At 39.8% G+C, this 26247-nt stretch overlaps 1 protein-coding gene across 1 annotated transcript in view; it reads right to left on the bottom strand.

The window, feature by feature from the left end:
• ABI3BP (ABI family member 3 binding protein) overlaps positions 1–6591 on the bottom strand; it is a 137158-nt gene extending 130567 nt beyond the window's left edge. Inside the window, exon 1 of the mRNA XM_036406819.1 lies at positions 6446–6591. Coding sequence (XP_036262712.1) covers positions 6446–6524 — 79 coding nt within the window. The 5' untranslated portion in view covers positions 6525–6591. The remainder of the gene's footprint in view (positions 1–6445) is intronic.
• Between the last annotated feature and the right edge of the window lie 19656 nt (positions 6592–26247).

Here is a 26247-nt window from a genome sequence, read left to right as displayed (position 1 = left end):
AATAATTCCCTCATACTTTGAGAATCCATTTTGCCATCAACTCTTCAGCTTGAGAAAGAGTATTGAATTACAATTTCTTTTTAAGTACATGCAGTGAGACCCTAGTGTTAGCACACCCCATATACACACAAAATAAATAAAAATCAAATCACATGCAGAGGCTTATGCACATTATTAAGTTGAGTTTTATCAAAGTGGATTTATTCACATGGAGCCCTGATGACATGTTTGTTCAAGGTAAACAGTATATATATAAGAGCCATGGCTACAATTAACCTAAAAAATTTATGGATTCACTCTTCTCATTTATTTTTCTTCCAGAAGATGCTGTAAATAATACTAAATTATTGCCAAGTGATGGACCTCAGCAACAACTCTAAAGCATTTTAGAGAACACAGGTTATATTTTGTCTACCACCCTCTGAAGTGCAGTAAAACTCCCCTTCAGACTGGGAGAAAAGTAGTTTTCTCTCATAGAAGAGCATTCCCTACCTCCCTGCCTTTAGGTCTAGAATCTTCATAGCTAGAGCCTTAACTCTTTACTAGCATTTTATTCAGCAGCTCTGAATGGGTGAAGACGCTGTGTTGATATTCTTAATGCAACCATCCTTCCATAACCTTGCCTGGATACCTGCACACTCTGATCACATCACTTTGGTGAAGGAGTGAGTGCAAAAGCATTCAATTCTGATGACCATAACTACAATCACAACTTCATGAACAGTAGAAATTCACTTGGTGGTTCAAAACTTGACCTGTTTTTTCTTCCCCTTGATATGACACACACTGGTTTGCTCAAGTGAGGAGGTTTAGAGTTGATGTAGCCAGAGTAAAATGGCACATGATTGTTATGTTTTGAGGGATGGCAGTACTGGAAAAGTTGGCCCAGGCCTTGCCCACACAATAGTTTCATTCATGATGCTGCCAGTAGTCATCTTCACAAGCACCATTCTCACAGCACAGTAAGGCAACCATGTACCTCACAATGCAAATTAGCATTACGTACATGTTATCCTGTATTGTAGAAAAAACAATTTTTAACTAAGAACATTTGAACTAAGGCCTGCCAAGCAAGTCTGGGTAGCATCTGGCCTGTTTCCAGCTGCCCTTTTCACTTGGGAAGACATTGCAGACTGGCCTGTTATGCTAATGGCACCTATTTCAGGCTGCAGGCTGTCCAGAACACAAATACCTGCTTCCGTTCTCACCAAGACCCACCATGGCAGTGAGGAGGACTCCAACTGTCTTCTGTAAAAGGCAGCAGTCAAGAATGCTCCACAGCAACAAATCTGTCTTGCTCACAAACAATTTCAAGTCTGCACTTGAATTCCCCCAAGGAAAATAAATCCTCTAGGAGCTGCATGAACAGTTCTGACTATGGCAGGTCACTGCTAGCCATCTTCTCCCCCTGGAGCAGGCAGAGGTTTTTGTTTCCACATGCAGTGTGCAGTGCACACCTGGTGAGTCCAAAAGGTCCAGAGAAGGCTCAAATCCATTGTCCATTCACTGTATCATCACTCAAGAGATACACAGACTATACCTCCTATATACAGTGGGTCTGGCCCCACAGCAGCAGCAGGATTTAGCCTACAGCTCTCCCCTCAAGTGAATTATGTAGCTTGTCCTTCTGGAACAGCTAGAACCAAAGATTATATGAAGGGCTGAAAAATAAGTTTCAAAAAGAGATACTTGGGAATATGAAAATTAAAATGAAGAGGTGGAAGGTTATATGGATTATCCAACAGTGAGATCATTTTGGAGGCATTCATATGCAGTGGAATTTAATTCTGGCAGAAACCACCCATATGTATCATCACAATGTTGCACCACTGGATGTGCCAATACAAAAATGGAATTCTGGTATTACAGATTATCTTTGAACTCAGAAGCCTGACACTCAGTACTGGGTTTTGATATGTTTATGTGCAAGCCTAGGACACAACTGTCTGCATGATAAGATAACTTTGATTAAATGAACTGCTATAATTGTTACATTCTTATGGGCTGTTTTCACTCTCAGCAAGAATCAGCCAAATTTGCCATGACATATCTGGTGACTGAAAACCCTTGTCACTCTATTACACCAGATAAAGGATACCTTTTAAATTTCCTGTTGAACTTGTCACTTATGTGTCATTAAACATAAGAAAAATATTTCACAAAAAACCCAAATTAATTTTGCGCTTCTTTTTCCAGACACAACAAAAAATGAAGTTAAATAATTTAGTTCAAACTGGCTCTTCTTCACAAGAACATTTTTTTAAAGGTTAATGCATTGTGCATTTTGAAAAATAGTTCCCAGAAAGATGTTTTATAAACCATGGGGACAGTAACATATAAACCACATGTCATTTCAATCCTTTTGTGATATTTTGATATGCCAGCTTCATTGCATGCTCAAAACCCACAACTTCCAGGGGACTTTTCCCTGTCTTACAGTTTTTGCCCTGCCACCCTACAGCTACCAAAGGCAGGAAGTGAGAGGGCAGCACAAAAGTTTAAAGTTTGGCTGTTGCAATATAATAACTGTGATACATTGAAATAACTCCACATTGTTTTAACTGTTTGACACTAGTAAATGAAAACACATGCTCAGCTTAGTAAGATGTATTACGTAACATAGCACAGCCAGCAAACTTAGCTAGGAATAAAATTAGTCTACTCTTTTTCTCAAATGTCAAAGTTTGGGAGTCTACTGTAAATACAGAATTCACCCTAAAAGAGATGTCAGTTATAATTACTTTAAGTACAAATATTAGCTAGCAGCTATCTACAATATCAGACCAAACATATTCAGGACTTCCAAACAAAGAAACAAATCCTCAGTGCAAAACAATTATTTTTCCCACTTAACCGCACTGCTGACAACTGTAGATACAAGGAAGTTTTGGATCTGGTTTTCCCTACAGGAGTTTGTAAATCAGGCTTTTTCACATGGTCCCCTAAGACATGTCAAGTCCATATTCTTTTTCCCTAAGAGGACAGCAACCAGGAGAAAGCCAAATTAGGGTTTCCTGAGCCCTTCCTGGACAGCAGAGTAGGATAGGTCTGAGTCCTGGAAAGTAGAACCAGGATGGACCTGAATTCCACTGTACCTGATGACTAAATCAAATAGTAGGAAAACCACAGTGGTCAGAAATATGTCAAAATATCCCCTGAAAAAAACCCAGAAAAAACACTGAGACTCTTTTTTTAAATAACTTCCTAAAACTGAAATTTTATAAGAAGGGATCAACCCCAAATTCTTTTCAGATCTAACAAAGTAAAACAGAACCTGAAGATAGACAAAAGCTCTCAGAAACAGAGATTTTAGTGAAAGGCACATGGAAATGTGGTTCTGTGTTGTAACTGGAAAGTCAAGTGACAAAATCAAAAACATGAAATGCTGTTTTACCAAACACTAAGAACTTATTCTTCAGTTGTTCCTACAACAATTGTATCAGCTCCAACTGGAAAGATGACAATGAAACACGGTTTGTAGGGCAGTACAATCATGGGGATTACGTCCTGTAACTTGTTTGTTCTGGATTCTGTGACTTTGTTTTCTCATCTCTGTCTCAGATCTGGGATGATCTGCTTACCAATTCATTCTCTAAAGACAAGTCTTTTTGTCTGTACTTAATTCCTGTCTAGAGAGACAACACTCAGCTCTTTAAGAATGGAATTTTCTGTTATGCAGAACCATAAAAATTAGAGTATGTTTCCATCCATCAATAAAGCACAACAGTGTTGAACTTTAGAATCATGTATGTTGGGTGGCACTGGCAGAATGGCATAATGAGAGAGACAAAAAGAGAAAAATTCTAATTAGAAGAAAACTTCAGAGGCTAGACAAAGTTGAACAGACAGCCACTGAAATACTGGATGAAATGTCATCTGTAATGGTACCACCATCTCTGACTCTGATGTTCTGTGATCCCTCACTCAGTATCCAAAGGCATTGACTGCAGAATTTTTCTTAGCAGCTGTTCCCCCAGATGAAACACAAACATAACTGCAAAAAAACGACTGCCTTCATACTAAAACACACTACCCACCAGCCTTCCTTTCCCAATTGTCTTTACTTATCATTATTATTCCGCCAACAATACCTTAATCTTTGGTGTCAAAACAATGAAAGAATTCATTAATAAAAAAACCACTTTTGAGAACAGCAATAATATTTTCTTTTTCATCCTAGTAAAACACACACGTATGGAGGTGAAAGTACAAAAATACATGGGAAAAGGGAGCAATTTGTGTTCCAGCCGCCTGACCAGCACATTTGCACATGTCTCTCAAACAGCTCTGGAAGTCACTGTACTGGCTCTGTTCCTTTGCAGCTGCAGGAGGCAAGATGTTCCTTCCACCTTGTACCAGTGCAAGGAAATCCCAGTCCATGAGACATGGGGTCAATGTGTTTAACCTCTGAGAGAGAAGATTTGAGCACTAGAATTGCAAAGTGCTGGTAAGAAGGGCAAGATTTACTCTGATAACCTGTTCCCACAAGTACCCGCACCACCAGAAAGCAAGTTTGGCTAGATTGCTCTCCTTCATGTTATGAACTTGATTTCGCTGTTCCCCAGTGAGCAAGAATGACTCTGAAACCTCAGTTACGTACTTTGGGACTTAAAGAGCACAGGAGTTCACTGGAATTTAAGCTTGCAGAGCAAGGCAGAGAAGCCCTCTTAAAACAGAATATTACTAGTACATATTTTCATTTTTAAAACACTTTAAAATCCACATATTCTCTTTGCTTATGATAAAAAGTCTGTAGTCCCTATCAAACAAGACAATGCTGTAGAAGACAATCCTTTGAACATCTCTGGATAGCAGCTAAGTACAAATACGCTTGCTTTTTCAATGCATTATTTGAAAATAGTAACTGGAGAGGCAGCTACAAACAAAAGAATAAGACTGCAATGGGAGGATCTTAAAAACGTTATTTCACTGAAAAGAAATGAAGTTTCCACCTGCAGTTTTATGCACTTGGCAAACAGAACTTCACTTCTGCAATGTTATTTTAGGACAGAAAAAATGCATGCCAGAGTTAATCTTGCAGTGGATTAGAAGCTTTGTCTGAATTTCACAGTTAGCATAAACTTAGAGCCACTATTCTACAGTAGTGAGCAGAAAGTCCAGTGAAATAATTTAAAAAGACAAGCACTGGAAAAGTTCCTTCCCTCTGTCTAGGCAACACATACAAGATTCCTGTCTGGTCAACATAATCCTCTCTTAAGTCCTTTTTTGACAAAACTAAATTCTTAGAGTTAGCTTGACTTGAACTGCATATCTGTTACTTGCAGACTACACACTGTTCTACTATTACCAGTATGCAAAAAAACTCCACATTGGCTCCAGAACATGAGATTAAAATAAAGATAATTTCAAAAGAACATCATCATAGGAAAGAAAGAAAAATAATGAAATTCTGGAAAAAGAAAAAGTATCTTAAAGAGGGGTGGGGATCAAAAATCATCTCAACTCTCCAAAATACCTTTAGATTTCCCTTCTATGAAAGAGAATCTCCTAGGAAGCCCTCAAAGTGCTTATTTGTTAATAAACACTCTCATAACTAAATCACAGGTTCCTCTAAATGTCGGTGGCTGCAGGAGAATGCAGATGTGAAATGCATTACAAAGCACAGTGGACTCAGGCAAGCACTGCCACAAAGTGAGAGCAATACGTCCAGCACAGAAAGAGTTGTGAAATTGCTGCCTTAATGCCAAGGCACTACAAAGTGTTTTACCATCCAGATAGAGAGATATTCTTTTAATTTTATGCTATGACTGCTCTTCCTGTAGTAAGCAATAAAATACTATTAAAATGCCTATGTTACATGTGTCATATAACCGTGGAGAAGAAGAGATCACTGCCAGCTTTGCAAATCTACTGTACTTCCAGACTCTAAGAGAAAGGAATGGTTAAACAAATATTCACACAGGTTTGGAGGGTTTTTTCCTACTTGTATAAATTTTAATCAATCCTATTTCTCTCCCTCAAAATGCATGCAACCTGACCAACACTAGTCAATTCCTACTGAATTGTTAGGAGAGATATAAAGGGAAAGTATACAAGTTCTTTCAAAGACAGAACTGAAATCTTCCACCAGCAACACAGGGTGCCTCCAAGTCACATTGTCTTTAGGATATTAAACCACAGACCTGCACACTGCTGTCCAAATCACTATAAAATCATTAAACACAGTAACTTTGTCATGATAATTCTCATTAGAGTCACAAGATACCATGAAAACTTTTGAGCTTATTTTATTCAAGAGCTTTAAGGGTGCTGTTATACCTGGATTTGCCCTTTTCCCTGACCTCCTTTCATCTTGTCTATTACCCTTAATCATTTCTAACATCTTGAAAGCAAATTTCCATAACAAAACACAGGCTTTAAAAACCCCGAAATCCCACAACAGAAAAACAAACAAACCCCCAGAAAGTCGTTCATAGCTACTTGCCTCTTGGCAATTTCTGAGTATTTCCCAGGTTTAGTGCAATATATCCACAGAAAAGAAGACAGACAAATCTTGACATCATGGTCACAAACCCAACCTCGCACTGGGAATGGCTCTGACAGGTATCACACAGAAGTACTGCAGCTGCATTTAAGGGAACCGTTCTCTCTGTGACAAGAGGCAGCAACACTTTGACACGAGCTTAGTTTACACTGTGGGAGGAGACAGGATGACATCATTCACTCCCACTGCAAAACCAGAATTAGCATAAAAAAATATTATCAGGCTCCCCTGGCGATAATCTTCTGGGGCTTGTTACGAGATCTTTTCCACCACTAAGGGTAAGACATTACCATTTTATTACTTATAGATCATGAAAATAAAATCATGAATATCAAACTTTCTATTAATGGAAAACTGATCTGAGAGACATTTTCACTGTTTTATCCAAGAGAGCTGGACTTAAACTGCAAAAACAGCATTTGCAGTACTCAGAGAACTGTTTGCTATATTGACCTCAGTATTTTTGCAATCTCAACATTTTTCTTAAGGTTAATTCAGGCTACTTGTGGCTTTTGTCCAGGCAAAATAAATACTAGTTTAATTTGACATGACATTATAAACAGACATTGTAAATATTTATTCAGCAAAAGAACTGGACTTGAAAAATCTAAATGTCATTTTTTCACTTGTATCTAGTGTTGGCAATTTAAAAATACTTCATAATTTTCCCTTTCATAAGTGTCTGGTGAGTTAATAGGTACAAAGCACATTGAAAGGAATAGAGCAACACTTCTCATTCCAGGGTGATCTTCTCACCCGTTACATAACTTCAGATGGAAAAGAAGTTCCATTTTTCCATTAAAAGCTGTTGCATTCCATGTTTACAATGAGCCAAGTAAGCACAGCATTTGGTCCCACTCACAAGTGAGAAGATGAGAAGGAAAGGGTAAAGCAGAAGAAAAGGAAGAATTTAGTCTCAGTATCTGGAAAAGTTTCTAAAGAGATTAAATCTAGTCAACTACGTAGTGATAGCTCTCTCTCTCCCCCTCAAAATAAAAACCCCAAAACCAAACAACGAACAACCCAACAAACAAAGAAAACCCAAAACTGTCTCCAAGGGGAAGAAAATTACACAAAAAAAAATCTAACCAAACCCAAACCCCAAAGAACCATCAACAACCAAACCTAAACATATCTCTTGCTTACAATATGTGAAGTTCTTCGGTAGGCTTAGTCTGCTCCCACCCTCTGCTTGACTGGACCTGACATTGTTCTGCTTCCATCGTGTCTATAAGCAGGGAAAATCACAGAGCTCATACCTGGGTTGGAAACTAGTAGTTTAAAATAGAAAAGTAATATCTTGAAGCATACAGGAACATTTCTTAAAGATCAGATTAATCATGTACTTAAAAAGACTCTGTGTTTGCCATAATTCAAGAAGAACTTCACAAAAGAAACCAGCAGTCATTGTCTTAGAGACAAACCTGAGGAATTTCAAATTCTTCTAATCAATATGGACAGCACACAGCTATAACAAAAACAGCTGGACTATGGGAATGTGTTCCAGACTCATCATACTATCTGAATTTGGACATAAGGAAATGTTTTTATTATTCACTAACTCAAGTCTGGGAAGAGCAACTTGAAAGTCAATATTTGAGACGGACCCCAAAAAATCCCCAAACACTATTACCTGAAGGTTTTTTGGGAGGATTCAGATCTTGAATATGAACACTCTGCACAGGCAAATGAGACAGGTACAATTAGAAGGAGATGAAAAGATGTTTGAAAGGCCATACAGTTAGACAATGGTCTCCCTAAACATCACACCAAAAGAGTGTTAAATGGCAGAAAGATGGATACAGAGAGCAAACATGCCATTCTTATTGTTTTTTAAGTTGAAGTACTGTTTTCAAAAATGCTCCAGAAACCATATTCTATTTTTTCTCTTCAAAATTAAAAAATAAGAAATCAGTCATTTGATGTAACTGTCTCTTGGGAGGAGTAATGGAAAAATTGCTCCATGGTCACACAGAGCTATCTTTGTATTAGTGTAAACTGGACTCTCCTATTTGTATTATGGCAAATTCACTTTCCTTCAAAAGATTACACAACACCTTCCAAAAAAATGCACAAAGGCCAACTTCTACTCAGAGAAATCTTAGTGAAACAAACATATTAATTACTTGCCTACCTACACCCTCCCTCACAGATAAATATGGTCCCATCCCTGTTTTCACAACTGCTTTCTTCTCTGCTTCCACTTACATCTTCTCCCTCCTTGGTGCATTATCCAACCATGTGTTCTCTGGTTAGGTGTCCATATAGATATTTAACCTTCCCCTTGAGACCCTGGCAGACTGTGCAGGTCCCTTTCCCTCTGATCCCTGTAGAACACAGCTCTTCCCAGCCCAGAGTTCAAAAACCCATGCCAAGACACATTTTCTTCTGTCTTATCAAGGATATGCTTTGTCAGGGACAATTTTGGTATAAGCAGATGCAAGTGTAAATTTCCATTAAATATACCTCAAGAGTACAAGAACCAGTTATATAATATACTCTTATAATTTTCTAATATGGTCCCCTCCTCTGCACCATCCATAGATATAAATAGATTATCACTGATTTTGTCCACTTCTTTTCTTGCAGGACTAACCTTTCTTAGGAAACCTCTGCTACATGAAAAATGAAAAAAGAAATTATTTTTTTTTTTCTTTCTCCTAAAGGAAAGCTTCTGCTTTCCTTTCTCCTAAATCCTCCTGCCATTTCAATGTTTAGTTTTGCACTGTGGTAGTCAAGGGATGTTGACTACCACAGTGCAAAACTAAACAAGAGAACATAATGGAGTTCCTGGGACTTCAAATACTACCCTGCACTTCCATAATGTTGTTCAGGTATCCAATTTCTCCTCCAATTTACTTCCTCAGGTATCCAATTATCTCCTCCATTGAAACAGAGAGAGAATCTGATTTCCATTCACAAAGTTTTCAAACCTAGCACATTCCTCAGGTTTCTCTCATTCACACCGGCCTGGAAGTACATTACCCATCCTTTGACTCCTCAGAAGGAAAATATTAAACCAAGAAGATTCAGTTAATTACAGTTTTATGTTATATCTTTAACATAAAAGGTGAGAATATTGAGCTAAGTGCAGGAATGAAAAGTCTCAAGCAGATCAAACAGGAAAAGACAAAACCTCTGATCCTCTAGTTTCTCCTCCTTTTCAGCACCAAACTAATATTTAAGTAACAAAGTCAAGTACTCAAAAGTTTACTTGCTTACCTCAACTGGTTCTCTGTGGGTTAGATCACAAAAAATGGAGATTCCAACAAGATAGTACCACAGCACATCTAGGGGCAAAGCAGAACTTTTCTGGTCGTCTTTTAATAGTCCCACACCAGCAAGTACAACAAAAGTATGGGAAGAAAAGAGGAAGAAGAGGAAGAAGAGCAGGAGACAAGATTTTGCATTCTGTTTCCAAATACAAATACGCTTTTGTTGAGATTTGGGCTTGGTCCCAATTCACCTATCATTCCTGATTATTTTGACAAGCAAAAGCCAAGGTGCCACAACTCCTTGCTGTTCTAATTTAAAGCAGGAAGAATGTGCAAAGAATAACTTTAACAAACAAAATCCTGTCTTCACTTTGAAAAGCATAACCATGCCATGTGGAGCTCTCCAAGAGTAAGGACTTACTCACAGTACACTTGATCTGCTTTTTCTCAGAAAATTTCTGGTTGATACTGTGCGTTTCAGCAATGCTTTTCAATTATTTGTGAAGTGTCTTTCTCATAAAATATGCTATATAAACATTAATTATAACTTTCATTCTCTTATGGGTGACTCAATTATTGGACTCTTTTTCTTGCAAATATCATGGGATCTCCTCTAAAGGCCTTAGGAAAAAAGAGATGCCAGAGAACATTCTTTCAGATGTGCTGTTTATAGAAGAAAAAGAAGACAAAAGAAAATCGTAACTCTACTTCCTAGAAGTCTGTAATTACTTTTTTCCAATATTCCATTCTCATTTTGGTAAGCAAATATTTGAGCTCTCACATTATCAAAAATACAGGGTTCACACACTAGTCTATTAGTCAAATGTAAGACATAGACATATTCATTTCATAGCATAAAAGACAAAGACAGGATAAGGACATTCTAGTGTCCTTGTCCCAAACTGATTTCCAGATTTCCAAATTAATGGGATCTGAGACAAAGAGAAAAGAAGAAATTCATTGAAAAGGAGTGGACAGAAGATGTTCTTGTGACATGTTTTACATAGTTCAAACTCTTTCTGCACTCACTCATTTGACACTCATAATTTCAGACAGTGGCTCATCTTTTTTAACAGGCAGTGTATTTCACCAAAATTCTGTACAACATGGAGTGAAATTAAAAAATTCCATTTATTTAATTCTCTATTAAGTACTGACTTATCGTTCCCTTTGTAATGCAAATAAGCTGCTACACTCAGTTCTGCAGTTTTGATAACATTATCATGACCTGCCACATGAAGAACCAACACAATTCCAGGTTTTTCACAGTGCCACTGCTCTCTGTTACCAAGACTTTGTATTATTTTATTTGGGGCTTATTTTTCCTTTTAAAATTATTTTTTAACCATCAGGTTTTGGCTGATTCCAAGGAAGGACTCTGCAGAGTGTCACTAGGCTCCTGGTACCATCCACAGAGGGGAAAAACATTTTTTCCTTATAACCAGTCTAAACCTCCGTTGTTTAAGCTCATGCTTGTTTTTCTCCTGCTCCCACCACACAGCAATGTGAGGAGCCTGTCTCCATGTTCTTGGCTACCTCTTGGGAGACACTGTAAGGGCTGCTGTTAGGTTCCCTTATCCCATCTGAGCAAGTCTCTGACCATCTTGGTTGCCCTTCTCTAGACTTGCTCCAGTTTATTGTTGTCTGTCCTGAATTTGGGGGTGTGGTGAGAGCCCAACACTGGATGCTGCCTAGCTGTGTAATTCACCAAGTGATGAGTAGTGGGGGGAATTACTTCCCTCAATCTCCTGGCCATGCTCCTGTTCATACAGCCCTGGACACTGCTGACCTGCCTTGCTGCCAGCACCCACTGCTGGCTCCTGTGCAGCCTCCTGCCCACCAAGATCCTGAACTGCTTTCCACCAGAGCTGCTCCCAACCAGCCAGTCCCCAGCCTGTGTCTCTGCAGGGGTTAATCCCAAGCAGATACAGCACTTTGCAGTTGCACTTGTTGAATTTCATGATGTCCCTGTCAGCCCATTCCTCCAGTGTTGTGAGGGCATCCCTGCCCTAAAGAGTATCAAGTGATCATCCAAATTTGTGTCAAAGATGTTAAACCAATAGGTCCTAAGATAACCAGCTATGGTGCTCCACCTGTTACCCCCATCTAGGTAGTGTATGATGCACTACTTACTGCCTTCTGAGCCCAAGCATCCAACCACCTATTTGGCCAGATAGTTGATCACAGTCTCTGTGAACCACTTTGGTAGATTTGCACTCCATCAAACATATGATGTGTGCTACAATTTATAATTTAAAGCACTATCTAGAAACCATCTTCTTCAAGAAAACACTCAATACATCAAATGGGTTCCTTACCTGAAGGCTTCCCCTTCATTGTTACATCCTAACAGAAATAAATCTGCCCAACCTCATCAAGCCCCCAGAGCAAGAACCAAAGCCTGGCCTTTGAAATGCTATGTAATTACCAGGTTCTGAAGACACTGCTTCTGTCTGTGAAGAAAACAACCTTATTCTCCTGTTCTATCAACACCTTTGTGCCACTTGAGATAATTAACACAATTACAGCCTCTCTTTTATCGGATTTCCCCTGAACATTCCTTCCAAACATCCTCTGTCTCTGCTTTTCCCACTATCATATTTCTAAATACTTAGCACTGCCTAAACATGATCTGATTAACTTGAAATGCAGGTAGAAGCAAAGAGCAAAACACAAGAAGGTGTGTGACAGTAATGAGCCTTTAACAGAGTAATTGCATGAATGAAATCTTAGCATATATTGATTTTCCTGTGATTAGAATGACTTTTGGATAGCCTAAATTATTCTCAATTATGAATCAATTATTCCATACCTGCTTAAAATATGAGCAAAGACTTTAAGCATCAGTCCTGTCCCAGATTGCTTTAGAAGGTGGCCTTCATAATCCATGCTGTACCGAGTCTTGGTCTTTCTCCATTACAATCTTCCTTTGCAGAAGTCAGCACGTCCTGGTCTCTTTCCACAATATCTTCTGGCTTGTGCAGATAATGCAAGATCACAGTCCAGATTAGTGAACTCAGATGTGAAGTCTGGAGTCTATTACAATACACTAGGATAGGATACAAAATCTGTTGTACATTTAGAACATGAATGTTGATGCCGTTGGCAATTCTATTCTCAAGAAGAGAGATCTGTCTGTACCACAGATCTGCAGAAGCACTCACCTCTGAAGATAACAATGAAGCACTAATGATTGACTTCTCTGATGCTTGCCAAGTTATATTATAGTGGGTTTGTACAGGAGTTAATACCACATGCCACATGTCATATCACGTATCTGACACAGATTCGGTTTATTTTGGATTATTGCCACAGGACAAACTACTATGCCCTTATGCTGCCGCTTCTCATTGCTCAGCCACATTCTATCAAGCACTTCTGGCTTCCATCTCAGAGATATAATACGCTTTCTTACTTCTCAACACCTCCACCATTTTTCTGTGCCCTGAGCCTTTACGTCTGGCTCGCTCCTTAGCTGCCCTTCCCAGCGTTCCAGCTCCGGGGGATCCCGCCCCGGGCGCTGCCGCCGCCGGCCGCCAGGGCGCGGCCTCGGGACAGCGGGGACAGCGGGGCGGGGGCAGGGGGGACAGCGGGGACAGCGCCGGCAGCGCCGGCTGCCCAGCCCAGCTCCGGCCAGCGGTACCCCGGAGTGCACCGCAGAGCCCCCATGGGCGATCCCGCTGGGCACCGGCAGGAGAATGAGCTGTGCCCCTACACAGCACAATCCGTGTCTCTGGAGAGAGGAAGGAGCGGGAGGATTGCTGCTGCTCAAACTGCTCCTCCGTGTAGCCACACACGGACAGTGGCGGTCACCAAGCCCTGCTGGTTCTGCTCATGGGTTGCTGGGCTTTTCCCTGTTTATTTCGTGGCGCCTCCCAGCATAAGCTCCAAGGAGAGAATGGAGGAGGACATCAAACTGCTCTTGTATCAAGGCGATGCACAAAGCACACAAGGCTGTTGCTCTTTTACTTAAAATAGAAAAATTTATTCTCCCCATGGCTGCTGGCTCAATTCATCACAGAAAAAAAGAAAAAAAAAAAAAGAAAAGGGTTTAAGTTCTGCCTCACTACAGTGGGGACACTGAACTGAATGCAGCTCAGCACTGAATCTGGCCCACTCCAGAGACAGCAGGTGCAGCCTTAAACTGTGCTTATTTCTCTCTTCCCTCCTCCCTTTCTCTACACCAATCTCTCAAATATTCTGACAAAAAGCCAGGGGAAGCCCTGCAAAAACTAGAGCAAATAATGAAAACAAAACACTGTCGACTTCTCCACTTTTCATAAAAGTTAATCTCCAAGTTATATGAAGGAAGAGGACCAGATTCTTAGTTTTAATAAAATATATTATTTTCTTGGCATAAGAAAATTAGTTCTTTGGCTAGGATGCAAAGATTTGATGAATGCATGCAAAGACAGGAGGGAAATAATTCATGTTTTTTCCTCTCTCCTTATGAGTCATTTTGGCCTAAATCACATCTTCCAGAAACTTTTTGGCTGAATTTGGCTACATTAGTTTGCACTCGACATCAGCAGGCTTATCTAGGTCAGAATACTGTGAATAACATTCAAGTGTCATTGCTTGTCACTACTGTGCACAGGATTTAAACATATAAAAAACACTATGAACTATACACTTAACTTTAAGCTGAAAAAGGCAGCTAATGACTAACAAACATTATTATAAAGTACACAGCACGTTTATAAAAAAGAACTTGTGCACATTAATATGAAATTCATATGTTTACTTGCCATAATTGTCCTCTGTATCCAGGGATTAAAAAATAGGAAGTTATATTACATGAAGATTAATGTAACAGTGCATGCACAATTTATTTGAAGCAAACTAAACCCAGGATTAAATAAACTCTGAATGCTGTCTTTAGAACAATATTATTTGAATAGCACTTTTGGAGCAAGTATTTAACAACTGTAAATCTAATCAAAACAACTCTGAAACATTATTGTCAAAGCACATCATCTGTAGAGGAAAAAGGTTATGTTTCACTTCAAAAATGAACAGCAACTGCCCATTTCCAACAGGTAGCTCTCAAATGTGTGTTAGGAGATTTCTTTTATGCCGAGTACTGTGCTTAGCTTTAGCAAAAAGCACAGCCCAAAAGAAATGGCTTTGTGTGGTCAAGCAGTGCATCTGACCCAACATCCTTGCTTTAGGTTTAAGGCAGAACAACAGTTACTTAATACTGGTCTTAACCTGGTCCTGTGGCCCAGATGGCCAGTGGTGTTGTCATGGGTTGGCCAAAGCCAGATGCCAGACACCCACAAAAGCCCCTCACTCACTCCCCTCTGCAGCTGGACAGAGGAGAGGAAATTTAACCAATGGTCCATGGGTTGGGATAAGGACTGGGAGAGATCACTCATTAAATACCATCACAGGCAAATCAGGCTCAACTTAGAGATACAAAGTGAATTTATTACTAGCAAAATCAGAGCAGGATAATGAGAAGTAAAATAAGCCTTTAAAAACCACCTTCCCTCCTTCCCAGCTCTACTGCCTACCCCAGTGGCACAAGGAGACAGGGAATGGGGGTTATGGTCAGTTCATCACCTGAAGCTCCTCCTGCTGCTCAGAGAGAGAAGTTGATCCTCTGCTGGTTCATGGGAGCCCTCCCATGGGAGACAGCTCTTCAGGAACTTCTCTGACATGGCTCAATCTCACAAGCAACAGCCCTCCCAAAACTGCTGCAACCAGAGTCCTTCCCATGGGCAACAGCCCTCCCAAAACTGCTGTAGTGTGGGTCACTCTTCCATGGGGTGCAGTCCCTCAAGGACAGGCTGCTCCAGCCTGGGAGCCAGGGCTTCTCTCCCCATGGGTCCCCCACAGGATCACAGTCCCCTCCAGGCATCCACCTGCTCCGGTGTGAGCACTTCCCCCATGGGCTGTGGGTGGATGTCGTGGACCTCCATGGGCTGCAAGGCGACAACCTGCTTCACCATGGTCCTCACCATGGCCTGCAGAGGACTCAGTTCCAGTGCCAGGAGCACCTCCTGTCCTTCCCTCTCCACTGACTCAGTGTCTGCAGAGTTGTTCTCATATAGTCTCATTTCCACTCTCATGACTCATTTAAACTGTGCCACCACCTTTGTTATGATTTCTTTTTGAATCTGTGTCACTGTTTGACGCTGGCACAATGCCAGTGGCCCCCATGAAAATACATTCCCCCTGGTGTCTGCTCTGAGATGTGACCAGGAATAGAGCAAAGCAGGCTCCAACTTAGGAATAAAGAAGAGAAAACTTTATTAACCTACAACTATATGTAAAAAGAAACACACAGAGAAAGAATGAAAACCTTCCAAAAACATTCCCCCTCCTCCCACCAAATTTCCAATACATCACAGTAAGCCAAACCTTGGATTCTCAATTCAGTTACCAGCCCTCAGATCACAAACTCTCAGTCCATCACCACCCTTTAGATAATCAATTCTCAGTTCATCAAGAAGAGAGGAGTCCCTCTTGTGCCATAGGCTTCCCCTGGAAACACAGTTGAGACCTCTTGTGTTTCCATGTCACACGTGGCACTGCCCGGAGGTCATTTGCCATCGTGACATCTTCCTTCCATGCCCAGTGCCCTCACCAGTGTGCATGGACCAGAGCTGCTTCTAGGGTTTTCCTTTTAAGGGTGCTTTGCCCACTTCCAAAAGAAAAGAGCACAGTCTCTCATTTTCGGGACACCTGTCCCCCACAAATTCACCCCCTGGGGCCGAGGGGTCTCGAGAACAGAGATCTTCTTCACTGAAGATGGAGGGCACCACCATCACCCTCCTCACCCATCGTCTCTGTCCACGCACTCCTTCACATCACATCACTGCACTCTCTTGGCTCTGAGCCATTGCCTCCCCCTAAATGCAGTCTCTGTGTCACAGGAAAAATGTTTCTGTCCATGGCTATACAAGAAAAGTCCAGCCAAAGGCCACTCCATCACCTCCTCCCACCTAAGATTCTTCTCCACTTCTCTCGTGGCCCATTTCCTCTTATCTCTATATCTCTTCTCATTCAGCTCCAGGAGGATCAGCATTTGTAAGGTTTCCATCATCCAAGAAGAGGGTTAAAAATCTCAGGCTCTGCCTGTCCAGAACTCCCACAGCTGCCCTGCTGGACACCTTCTCGCCACATCCCCCCACTTCTCCTCCTCCTCCTTCTTGGGTGCTATCAGAATTCAAGGTGGCACAGGCACAGACAGTGGCTCTCTCTCTCTCTCCTGGGGCGGGGGTGGCTGCCCGATGTCCCTTGGTGCTCTTCCACCCTTCCATTCTCGGGCCCTGGCCTACCTCACCTGGCCACATGGCTTCTCCTCCCCTGCCCAGCCCGCAGCCGGGCAGGGGAGCTCTGAACCTTTCCCTGACTGGAACCCAAGAGAGAGTTTTCCTGGGAGTTCTCTGCTTTTAACCCCCTGTGTTCTCAGAGGCATATCCGTGTCCTCAGCAGCCACACCAGGTGCCAATATTCAAATCTGAGCACCTATTGGTTTGACCACAGCATCCCCAAGAAACTCACTTCCTCTCAAACCATGACAATCTGTTATCACAGAGGCCTTACCACCATCTCCAATTAGCCCAGTCTTGGCCAGCAGCATGTCCATCTTTGGAGTTGCCAGGAATTGACTCTGTTGGACACAGTGGAAGCTTCTAGCAGCTTCTCACAGAAGCCACCTCTGTGGCCATCCTGGCTACCAAAAACCAAGCCATGCAAACCCAAGTGGCTATAGAGGGTTACAGTCTATAAGGTGGTTCTTACCTTCCAATTCAGTTCCATTTGAAAATAGTCCAGCTGTGCTATCCAAAACATTCCCATCACATCAACAAAATTAAGTGGGGATGAGCAGGAGAGTCTCTTTCCAGGCATTCATATATATATATATATGTATGTATATGTATATATATGTAAAAATGGAACCAGTGGACTTCCTAGCATGAAAATTAAACATTGGAGAACACAATCTTTTCTGTAAATTAAAAAATTTAGAATTCTGTCAATTTCTAAATTTAAAATACTATTGACAGCTAAAGAAATTCAACAGTTTCCCTTACACCAAGTGAAAGGGTACTGCAACACAGAAGAGTTATAACATCACATGTCCAGAACAAACCCCATTTTAACATAACTTGTCTTAAAAAATCCTTAGTATTTGGGAAACCTAGAGTTTCTGAACTGTCTCATAATTTGAAGAACTGGAAAACTGAATTCTGTATTCTTTGCTAGTTTAAAATCCTGTAAGACTTTCATATAAAATTGGATTTTGTGAAAATATGTAGAACCTCTTGAACCTGGTTGTACCTCAGGATCTTGAAAAACTTTCAAGGAACATAGATGTAGTGTCCAAAGTGCAAGTCTTCAAGAGCTCAGACAGTCTGTAAAAGCTGGGAACTGCTACAGAGACATGGACACTCTCTGGAGCACACCCAGTTGTAATAGTACGTTTTGGAAATCTCTTCTTGTGCAACAGTGAGGTATTTTTGTAACACTTGATACTACTATTTATCAAATAATATCAGCATCTGTGTTTCAACAACAGCATTTGTTGTTAAGCAAACATGACTGAACAAAGAAAAACGTGCACGCAAACTTAGAGCTCATTTCAAAACCTTTTTCCACAAAATTATTGTTTCTGTATTTTCAGAGAAAGGTTGACAGCACAGAGTAGGACAATTCTGAAACATTCCTGAATGGAGCACAGAGTGCCAGATGACCCTCAACTATGAATTCCTGTTTAATCACTGGACAAATACTTTACTAGGTCAGTAACTGTATTCTGCCAGTTTGCATCAGTCATAAAATGGAAGCATGTTCTCCAAGCAAGGAGACCTCCTCTCTCAAGCTGTTCATCCTTGGTGTCATTTCAGACAAATGAGAACTCTGAGCATTGTGTGCATTTTACAGGCTTGACACCTGGCTGCAGTCACTACCAGTTCATCACAGAGATGTTTGCAGAGGACCCTGACCCGCTCTCAAATTATGACAACCCATGAAACACCACAAAACCAAATCTTCTGGATGACTATTACATGAGATATAAAACCCTCATTGGCAAGGTACAAGAAGCCACATAATCACATACATGATTATCTCCTAGCATAGCAAGAAAATAAGAATTTTGGGATACTTAATGGATGGCAAATTACATTTGTTCCAAATAAGTTCAAATTTGTATCAATTAATATAAAAACTAGAAGTTTTTAAATAAGCTCTGTATCTGCTACACCAATGAAAAAGTGAAGGATTCAATGATGAGAAATTCTGGAAAAACATTAACATATGCCTGCTCACCATTGCATTGATTTTCAATTTTAATCTTGTAATTAAAAGTAATAGAGACTATGAAGATAATTTGTGGGTTTGATTCATTCATGTGTAATCATGTCCTTCCTTTTCAGATTGCAAATATCTTGCTATAACCTCTCCAGTGCACAGGGGAAAAAAAAATCTCCCTTTTTATTTTAGTTAAAAGCTACTTACTGGCATACTGTGAGAAAATGAATCTCTGAATCTTAGCTACAAATCTGTGCATTCCAGATCAGAAGCAGTAGTAGTCCTCAAATGGATCTAAATCTCCTTTCACTCATAGTCACATACCTATGAAATTGGAAATATATTCTGATCTTGCATGTGCCATTCTTATTTTTATAAGCAGATGCTGAACATGCTTTTGCACAGATGAGCTTTAAAAAAGAATTGACAGAGGAGATTTCCTACTTTGAGTGTGGCATAAGATAAACTATCAAAACTTACAAAGAAAAGGATACTACTTGGTAGGAAACTCTTCAGACTGTAAAGGCAGAAAAGAATTACAGTACTACCATTTCTTAGTTTAATTTGATGAGAAAATGAAGAGACAGATGTGCAAAATAATTGGTATTCAAAGTTGTCATGACTTGTCCAAACAGAATGGATCCCACTCTCATTACATGATGAAATCACTTTTCAATTAAAGCAGTGTATGTGCTTCCCTGTGGATGAAAATTTCCCTAGCCAACTCAGGAAAGTACTCAAAACTTCAAACTACTAGCGGGATGTGTCTGGCTTTTGGATAGTATCAGAAGCTAAATAGCTTGCATTCCCTTGTATAATTTATAACAACTCTGATAATACCAGGAGATTTGGTTTAGAAAATTTGGAACATAAAAGGGCATCAAAAGCTCTCAGAAGTCTGCAAACAGAACTCCTGGAATGGTATAAAAATGTTACAGAATAACATAATGCACATCAGTTTTGCTACTGTACCAAATTACAACCCAGTCTTAGCTACTGGAATAATTTAGTAGATAGAGATAAACCTTTTGATTAACTACACATGGGCATACAGGCATACCTTTTGTAACAAGACTTTCCTTTAACAGCAAAATATTCTGTCATCTGCCACATCCCTAAAAATTTGTGGGCAATGATGAGTAAAAGTAGTTAAGGGGAAAAGCCCACAGCATCAGGGGTATTGTGTGAGCAGTACAAACATGGAGTTAATCTACTGAATCAACTAATTCTTAAATCAATATTCAAGATGTTGGCTCACCCTCAGTGAACCAGGGACAAGGGAACAAGTGCTGCAAGTGTAGAGCAGTCCCAAAAAAAGAGGAAAAACAGCAGAAAGAAAGATGACCTCTTCATGCTCTCAGGGTATGCTGAAACCTAAATTAGCTCAGTCTTGGGTCAGAGGATTCTTTCCCCTGTTCCCCCCACCCACTCTTTTCTTCTATAGGAGAACTGAAAGAAGTCAAACATGACATGGACTTAATTCGCAGAAATTCCTCAGGCATTGGTTATGCACTTTCCACAGATGTTAGCTGTTTTCAAATGGAAATTACAGTGTCAGACATCATTTTCTCAGAAAAACAGTTTAAAACTCTTTTGATCGGAAGAGATTTAGCTCAGTTTCACATGAGTCAGGGTGAACAATTTCTAGAAGGTCCCCTGGGAACAGCATTTGGATGCTAAAAGACAAAAGCTTTTCAAGCAACATGACAATAGAAAAACTGGAGGTATCTTCTGTAGTGTGCAAGTAGGGGAAGGGAATGGTGGGAAGAAGTGCATGAGGACTATAGGGATTTTCCAAAAGAGCATGTGAGAAAGCAGCCAATAAACTGACAAAGCATACAGCATCACTTATTTCACAAGCAGCATTTAGTCTCTAAGGTACAAAATGGGATTTTTTTAGCTTTCAAAACAACTCACAAAGCTGCCAACTGTTACTCAATGCATTGTCAAGTTAATGGAGGGAAGGGGTTGGGGGAGACAGAAAGAGAGAGCTTTTATCTTCTACAGCACTGACCAAAAGAATGAAGTCAAAAGTAACAACTCCAGGCATAGATCAGGATTCACCCCTGCAGGGCAATGCATGGCTGGATGAATATTAAAATCTACACAAAAGTGTGCATAAAACAACTGCCTTGAGATCTCCATATTCAAAATGAGTATTACAAATATATACAGCTGGTTATGTGAGCCTTTATTTTTCATTCATCTTACCTTTTCCTTTTCTAAAAAGGAAAAATTCTACTAAGTCACCAGCATGTCCCTTACATGCTCATGTTACAGCATTCGTTTTATGCTTGCTCTGCTGTATTGATACAAAGGCAATTGCCTTTCTGTTGCATTGTGAAATTTTTCTTACCATCCTTTTAACACTGTGATGAACAAATTTACTATAGTAGGCAGATTTCTGTTCAGTAATACTTAAAATCATTAAATGAAACAATTTTGAACATTCACCTTGAGGACTGCCAAAAGTCAAAATAATCCTAACAAACTGCAACAAAGATATCCTGGATTTAGAACATAACATTTAATTCCCTCTTGCCTTCGTCCAATGAACAACTGTCAAAACACTTGCAAGTTCTGGCTTGAAACAGCAAAGGCTTTTGCAAAAGAGCTCTTCTCCTCCGACCACGCTCCACTTCACTCCTGTCTCTCAAAAAAATAGGGCAGACACATTACTTAGGACACTCAAGTTCAAATGCTGAAAAATTCACAGCCATTCAGCAAGTTTTCAATCCACCTCACTATCCACTTATCTAAGCCATAATTTGCCAGTTGGTCTATTAGGATTTCACAGGACGCAGAAGGAATCCCAGACCATCCTGTCTTTTAAGTAGTGTCTGCAGCGTCCTTTGAAAGGCAAAAAGGAGTTAGAAGTAGCAGCTGAATTACTGAGAACAGACTGTATTTATCTCTGGTGTGAATCCTGTTCCCTATTTCTTGATTCTTATTACCCTTGTCTGATGTTCGTCCTACAAAGGTATTTGTGAGATTTCTGCTGATTTTTTCTTCTCTTTCTAGTTGAATTTTAAGGGCTAATCAAAAATACACAGGACAACTATTGCTGTCTCAATATTCTGTTGGGAACTTTTAAAAAAGTCTAAAGAGAATGCCAATAAGGATTTGACCAAAACATGATCCTTATAGTCTTAATTACAGTAATATGTTTTTCTATACCTGGAGCTTTTCTGTGTAACTACTTCTAATAACATTTTAATAACATGAATACTGTTAAATACTCCTGAAAATAAAGTTCAAGTTATCTCTTAAGGAAGATCTTTGATAGGAAAACAGGAAAGTCTAGAAGAGGTTGCTGGAGTCTCATGAGTTTACATATTTGTGTATTTCTACATAGAGAGGAGGGGGTAATGCTGAATTACATATTTGCCAGAAACACAATGGAACAGATGATCTAATGAGGCCTAGATACAAGGGAGGCTTCACCTCAGAAGAATAACTGAGTGTATGTAAGCCCATGGAGCGTGACAGAAGGAATCCGTGGATGCTGAGAAAGCTGACTGATGAATTTGCAAGAACACTCTTGAATATCTTTGAAATGTTGTGGTGATCAGGAGAGATTCCCCCTGTTCCCCCCACCCACCCTGATCAGAAAAAGTGTCACATTCTTCTTCAAGAAAGGTGAGAAGGTGGATCTAGGTAACACAGAGGCCAGTTCACAGCAAGGTGATGAGGATTTAATCTTGGAAACAATTTCTGGATACACATTGGGAGTAATAAACATGGATTTATGATGGGGAAATCTTGCTTAATAAGCCTAAAAGTCATCTTCAATGGTGATTAGCTTGGTGATAATCTTCCCTTAGATGAGGGAAGAGAGGTAGATTTTCACCTCAACTTTAGTAAGGCTTTGGACATGGTGTCCTGGGATTCCGTCCCCTCAGGTAAGTCTAAGCCTGAGGAGCTGAATTTGCTGAGATGTTTGGTATTCATATTTTTTTTTCCCCCTTTCTTAGAACAGCTGACTTTCTCTGCAGTACCAAGTTTCTGACTGTAGAAGCAGGTTTAAAATGCTGGCATTGGAAAATTATGGATTGTTGAGCAGTAACCTGCTTAAGGTTCCACTTTGTTATCCCTCATGACTTACTATTTGTGCTGGACAAGCTTTATAGGTGATCAATAACCCTTCTCCTACCAAAGAGGGATGCTGAGGAGAAAGTGGTGGTCAGGAACAGGACCAGTCCCAAACTAGTGTTCAGGCTGCCCCCACATGCAGGTTCAGGTGAGCAAAGAGGACAGTGTGGATGGGTCTGCTGGGTCAGTGTATTTCCAGAACTTCCTGATTCCATGCTGCAGGGCTTACACACACACAGACAAAATCCACAGTGTCAGGGAAACATTACAGCACTGAGAACTTGTGGATCAAATACCTTGAACAGGCACCACATGGAAGAAAGTCAAAGCAGCAGACCTCTCCTTGGTGTTCAGATCAACTTACAGCTATGCTCTACTCTTCAATGCAAAAGAAGAAAAAAATTAAGAAATAAAGACCACCATTTGGGACTCAGACAATAACTGGACAGGACCTCCCTACTCAAAAAACTTTCATTAAAGCCAATATCTGCTTTTACTGAAAACTGAAAATGACTTGTTATACACAGGCAGTAAGACCAAATGATGTAATAGTCTCTTGTTGTCTTAGAGACCATATGACTGCCCATAACAACTGTGATTTTGTTCATAAATATTCTGCACACAGTCCTGAAATCCAATGTATGTTGTGACTAAGTTGATAAATACCAGAAATACTTGTATGAGATTATACATACACATGATTCTTACACAGGCTCCTTATGGGAACCAAAGGAGCATTTTGAAAAGAAAGAAAGTAAAAGCTGTAACCATCCAGAGGAAATCTGATAGCAATGAAGGCAAGGCAGGGTATCAGAATATTTGCTAGGAAACGAGCAATTTGTTTATACACACCCATCATTACATCAGCTGTTGCACTGCAAGTCACTGTTAATGAGTTTTGAGAAAAGTGGGTTTGTCCTTGACTGAGGTGGTTCCAAGCTTTATAAGGGCTTCCTAATTTCAAAACTGGTGCTCAGTAGCTCTAAAATCTGTGCATAAGAAAGCCATGAGTAGTAAGTCATGAGGTATAACAGTGTGGAACCTCAAGCAGGCTACTGCTCAACAATCCATAATTTTAGAATTCCAGCATTTTAAACTTCAACACCTGCTTCTACAGCCAGAACCTTGGTACTGCAGAGAAAGGCTGTCAGCTGTTCTAAGAAGGGAAAAAAATTAATGAATAGCAAACATCTCAGTAAATTCAGTCTCTCAGGTTGAGACTTAAAGGACTCTAAAGAATTCTGAGGGTTCTGAAACCAGAAAGAGACCCATGTTAAGCTATTCCAGAAATAGTAAGGCTAACAGAGTCTCATGTCAGAAGCTAGTGGCATCTTACTAAAACAAGGAACACTTACAATCAAAATACTAGTGTCAAGATCTCAGATGATGCAAATTTATCATTAGCAAAAATAAGTTCTAAAGGATGCAGAGATACAGTACTTTGTCTATTTTGGGCCTGGTAATTGTCAACAAGAAATTGCTGGGAAAAACATGTATTTCAAAGACCTGCTTAGTAAATATTGACCATATATGAACTGCAATTCCAATACCAATGCCATTTCAGAATTCCCTTAATTCTCAATTAGAGTTTACCATACCATACCATAAGCATTAACACTGAAGATACTAATAAATGTGCCAAGCAATTTTTTTTTATTTTACAATAAATGTGCCAAGCCAAATAGGAATTAAGAGAGACCATTCTTATGGAAATACTTCAGAATTTGAGGCTTTTTACTATATTCTTCTCTGTATGCTAAGCATGGCTATGATCACTTGTGGCAGTTCCCTTACCCTGGTGTGAGGAAATCCTTTGTAATGCCTCCACCAGAGTATGATAACACAGATGTAAAGCAATGTGATTTGAGAGATCTCACGCAGCTTATACAATGACAGAATGGCAAAATTAACAGAACACAGAAATTTAACATCTGGCTGAACTGACAATGTTGGGAACAAGGTTTCAGATTCATTCCAGAAAGCAAGAATGCTTCTGTAATGCAAAGATCCCATATAAGAGACAAGTTTCATCTAAACATTAGGAAAACTGTGCCAGTGGCACATAAAAAAATAAAATTAAAAAGTCACAAACAAGACTTTAAGTCACAGAATGCCAGAAAATCATCAAGTGCACAAGACAGTGTGGTACTATTACAGGTAAAGATACAAAAGTCCCATCTCTCCAAGAAAATGGTACAGATTAAAAAAACCCACAAAAGATAAAAGTAGTACTTTTGATTTCATAAATAACCAATTAATTTGATACTTGCAGCTCCAAGCAGTTTACACTTTCCCCTTCAACCTTTTCTAGTGAGACTCTGGGCTGGTGCTGTGGTTATTTCTTCAGGCAAAACACCCCAATGTTCATCATCCCTGAATCTTGTCTTTAGAAGTTACACCTGTGCCAAGCAGAAGCAAAACTGAGGGAGGCAAAAGGCTCAAACATCCCCAGAGATAAATTCAACTCAGCTTTTGTAGCTTTTCTAACCTTATCAGCTGGCAATAAACCCCCATACCCAATAATTATTTAAACTAATTAGCAGGGAAACGAGGGACCAAAAAAACCCTAAAGTGCTTCTTGAGCAAAATCAACCAAAAAAATTAGTGCATGGCTCATGTTTAAGTTGCCCCACTGCATTTTACAAGACTTCCAAAATAGCTACACCATGCAGCATCATTTATATAATGTGAAAGATAGCCCAAACCGTGTCAAATACTGATTTTCAAATTATTATTTGCAAATATTACTGACATATTTTTATATTTTGTAGCACATTACTCTATGTTTACAAAAACTACAAACTTCCCTTTGTCAGAACACATAATTTATTTATTACACATCATTAAATACATGCCTGGATAGGATTCTTGACTAACAGTGTTAATCACCCTGAGGCCATGCAATCATAACAAAATAAGTATGTATTTTATAATGTAATTATAAAATCACATCTGATCTGTGTCTTTAGATGAAATGCATGTTTCTCAATAAGAAATTTTTGAGTGTTATAAGATTCTAGCACAGCCTTCTGAGCAAATGCAATTTAAATGTGGAAGAGGATTGACAATACAGGATAACTGAAATATTTCTGCATGGTAGCAAAAGAATATATCTTTGTACAATGTAGTTGCCTATGTACACAGTTACAATAAGAGAATACTTTGGTAAAT

The sequence above is a fragment of the Molothrus ater genome, chromosome 2 (genome assembly GCF_012460135.2).
Source record: "Molothrus ater isolate BHLD 08-10-18 breed brown headed cowbird chromosome 2, BPBGC_Mater_1.1, whole genome shotgun sequence".
Taxonomy (NCBI): Eukaryota; Metazoa; Chordata; class Aves; order Passeriformes; family Icteridae; genus Molothrus; species Molothrus ater.
Note: the sequence above shows the minus strand (reverse complement) of the source record. Positions and strands in the feature narration are given on the sequence as shown.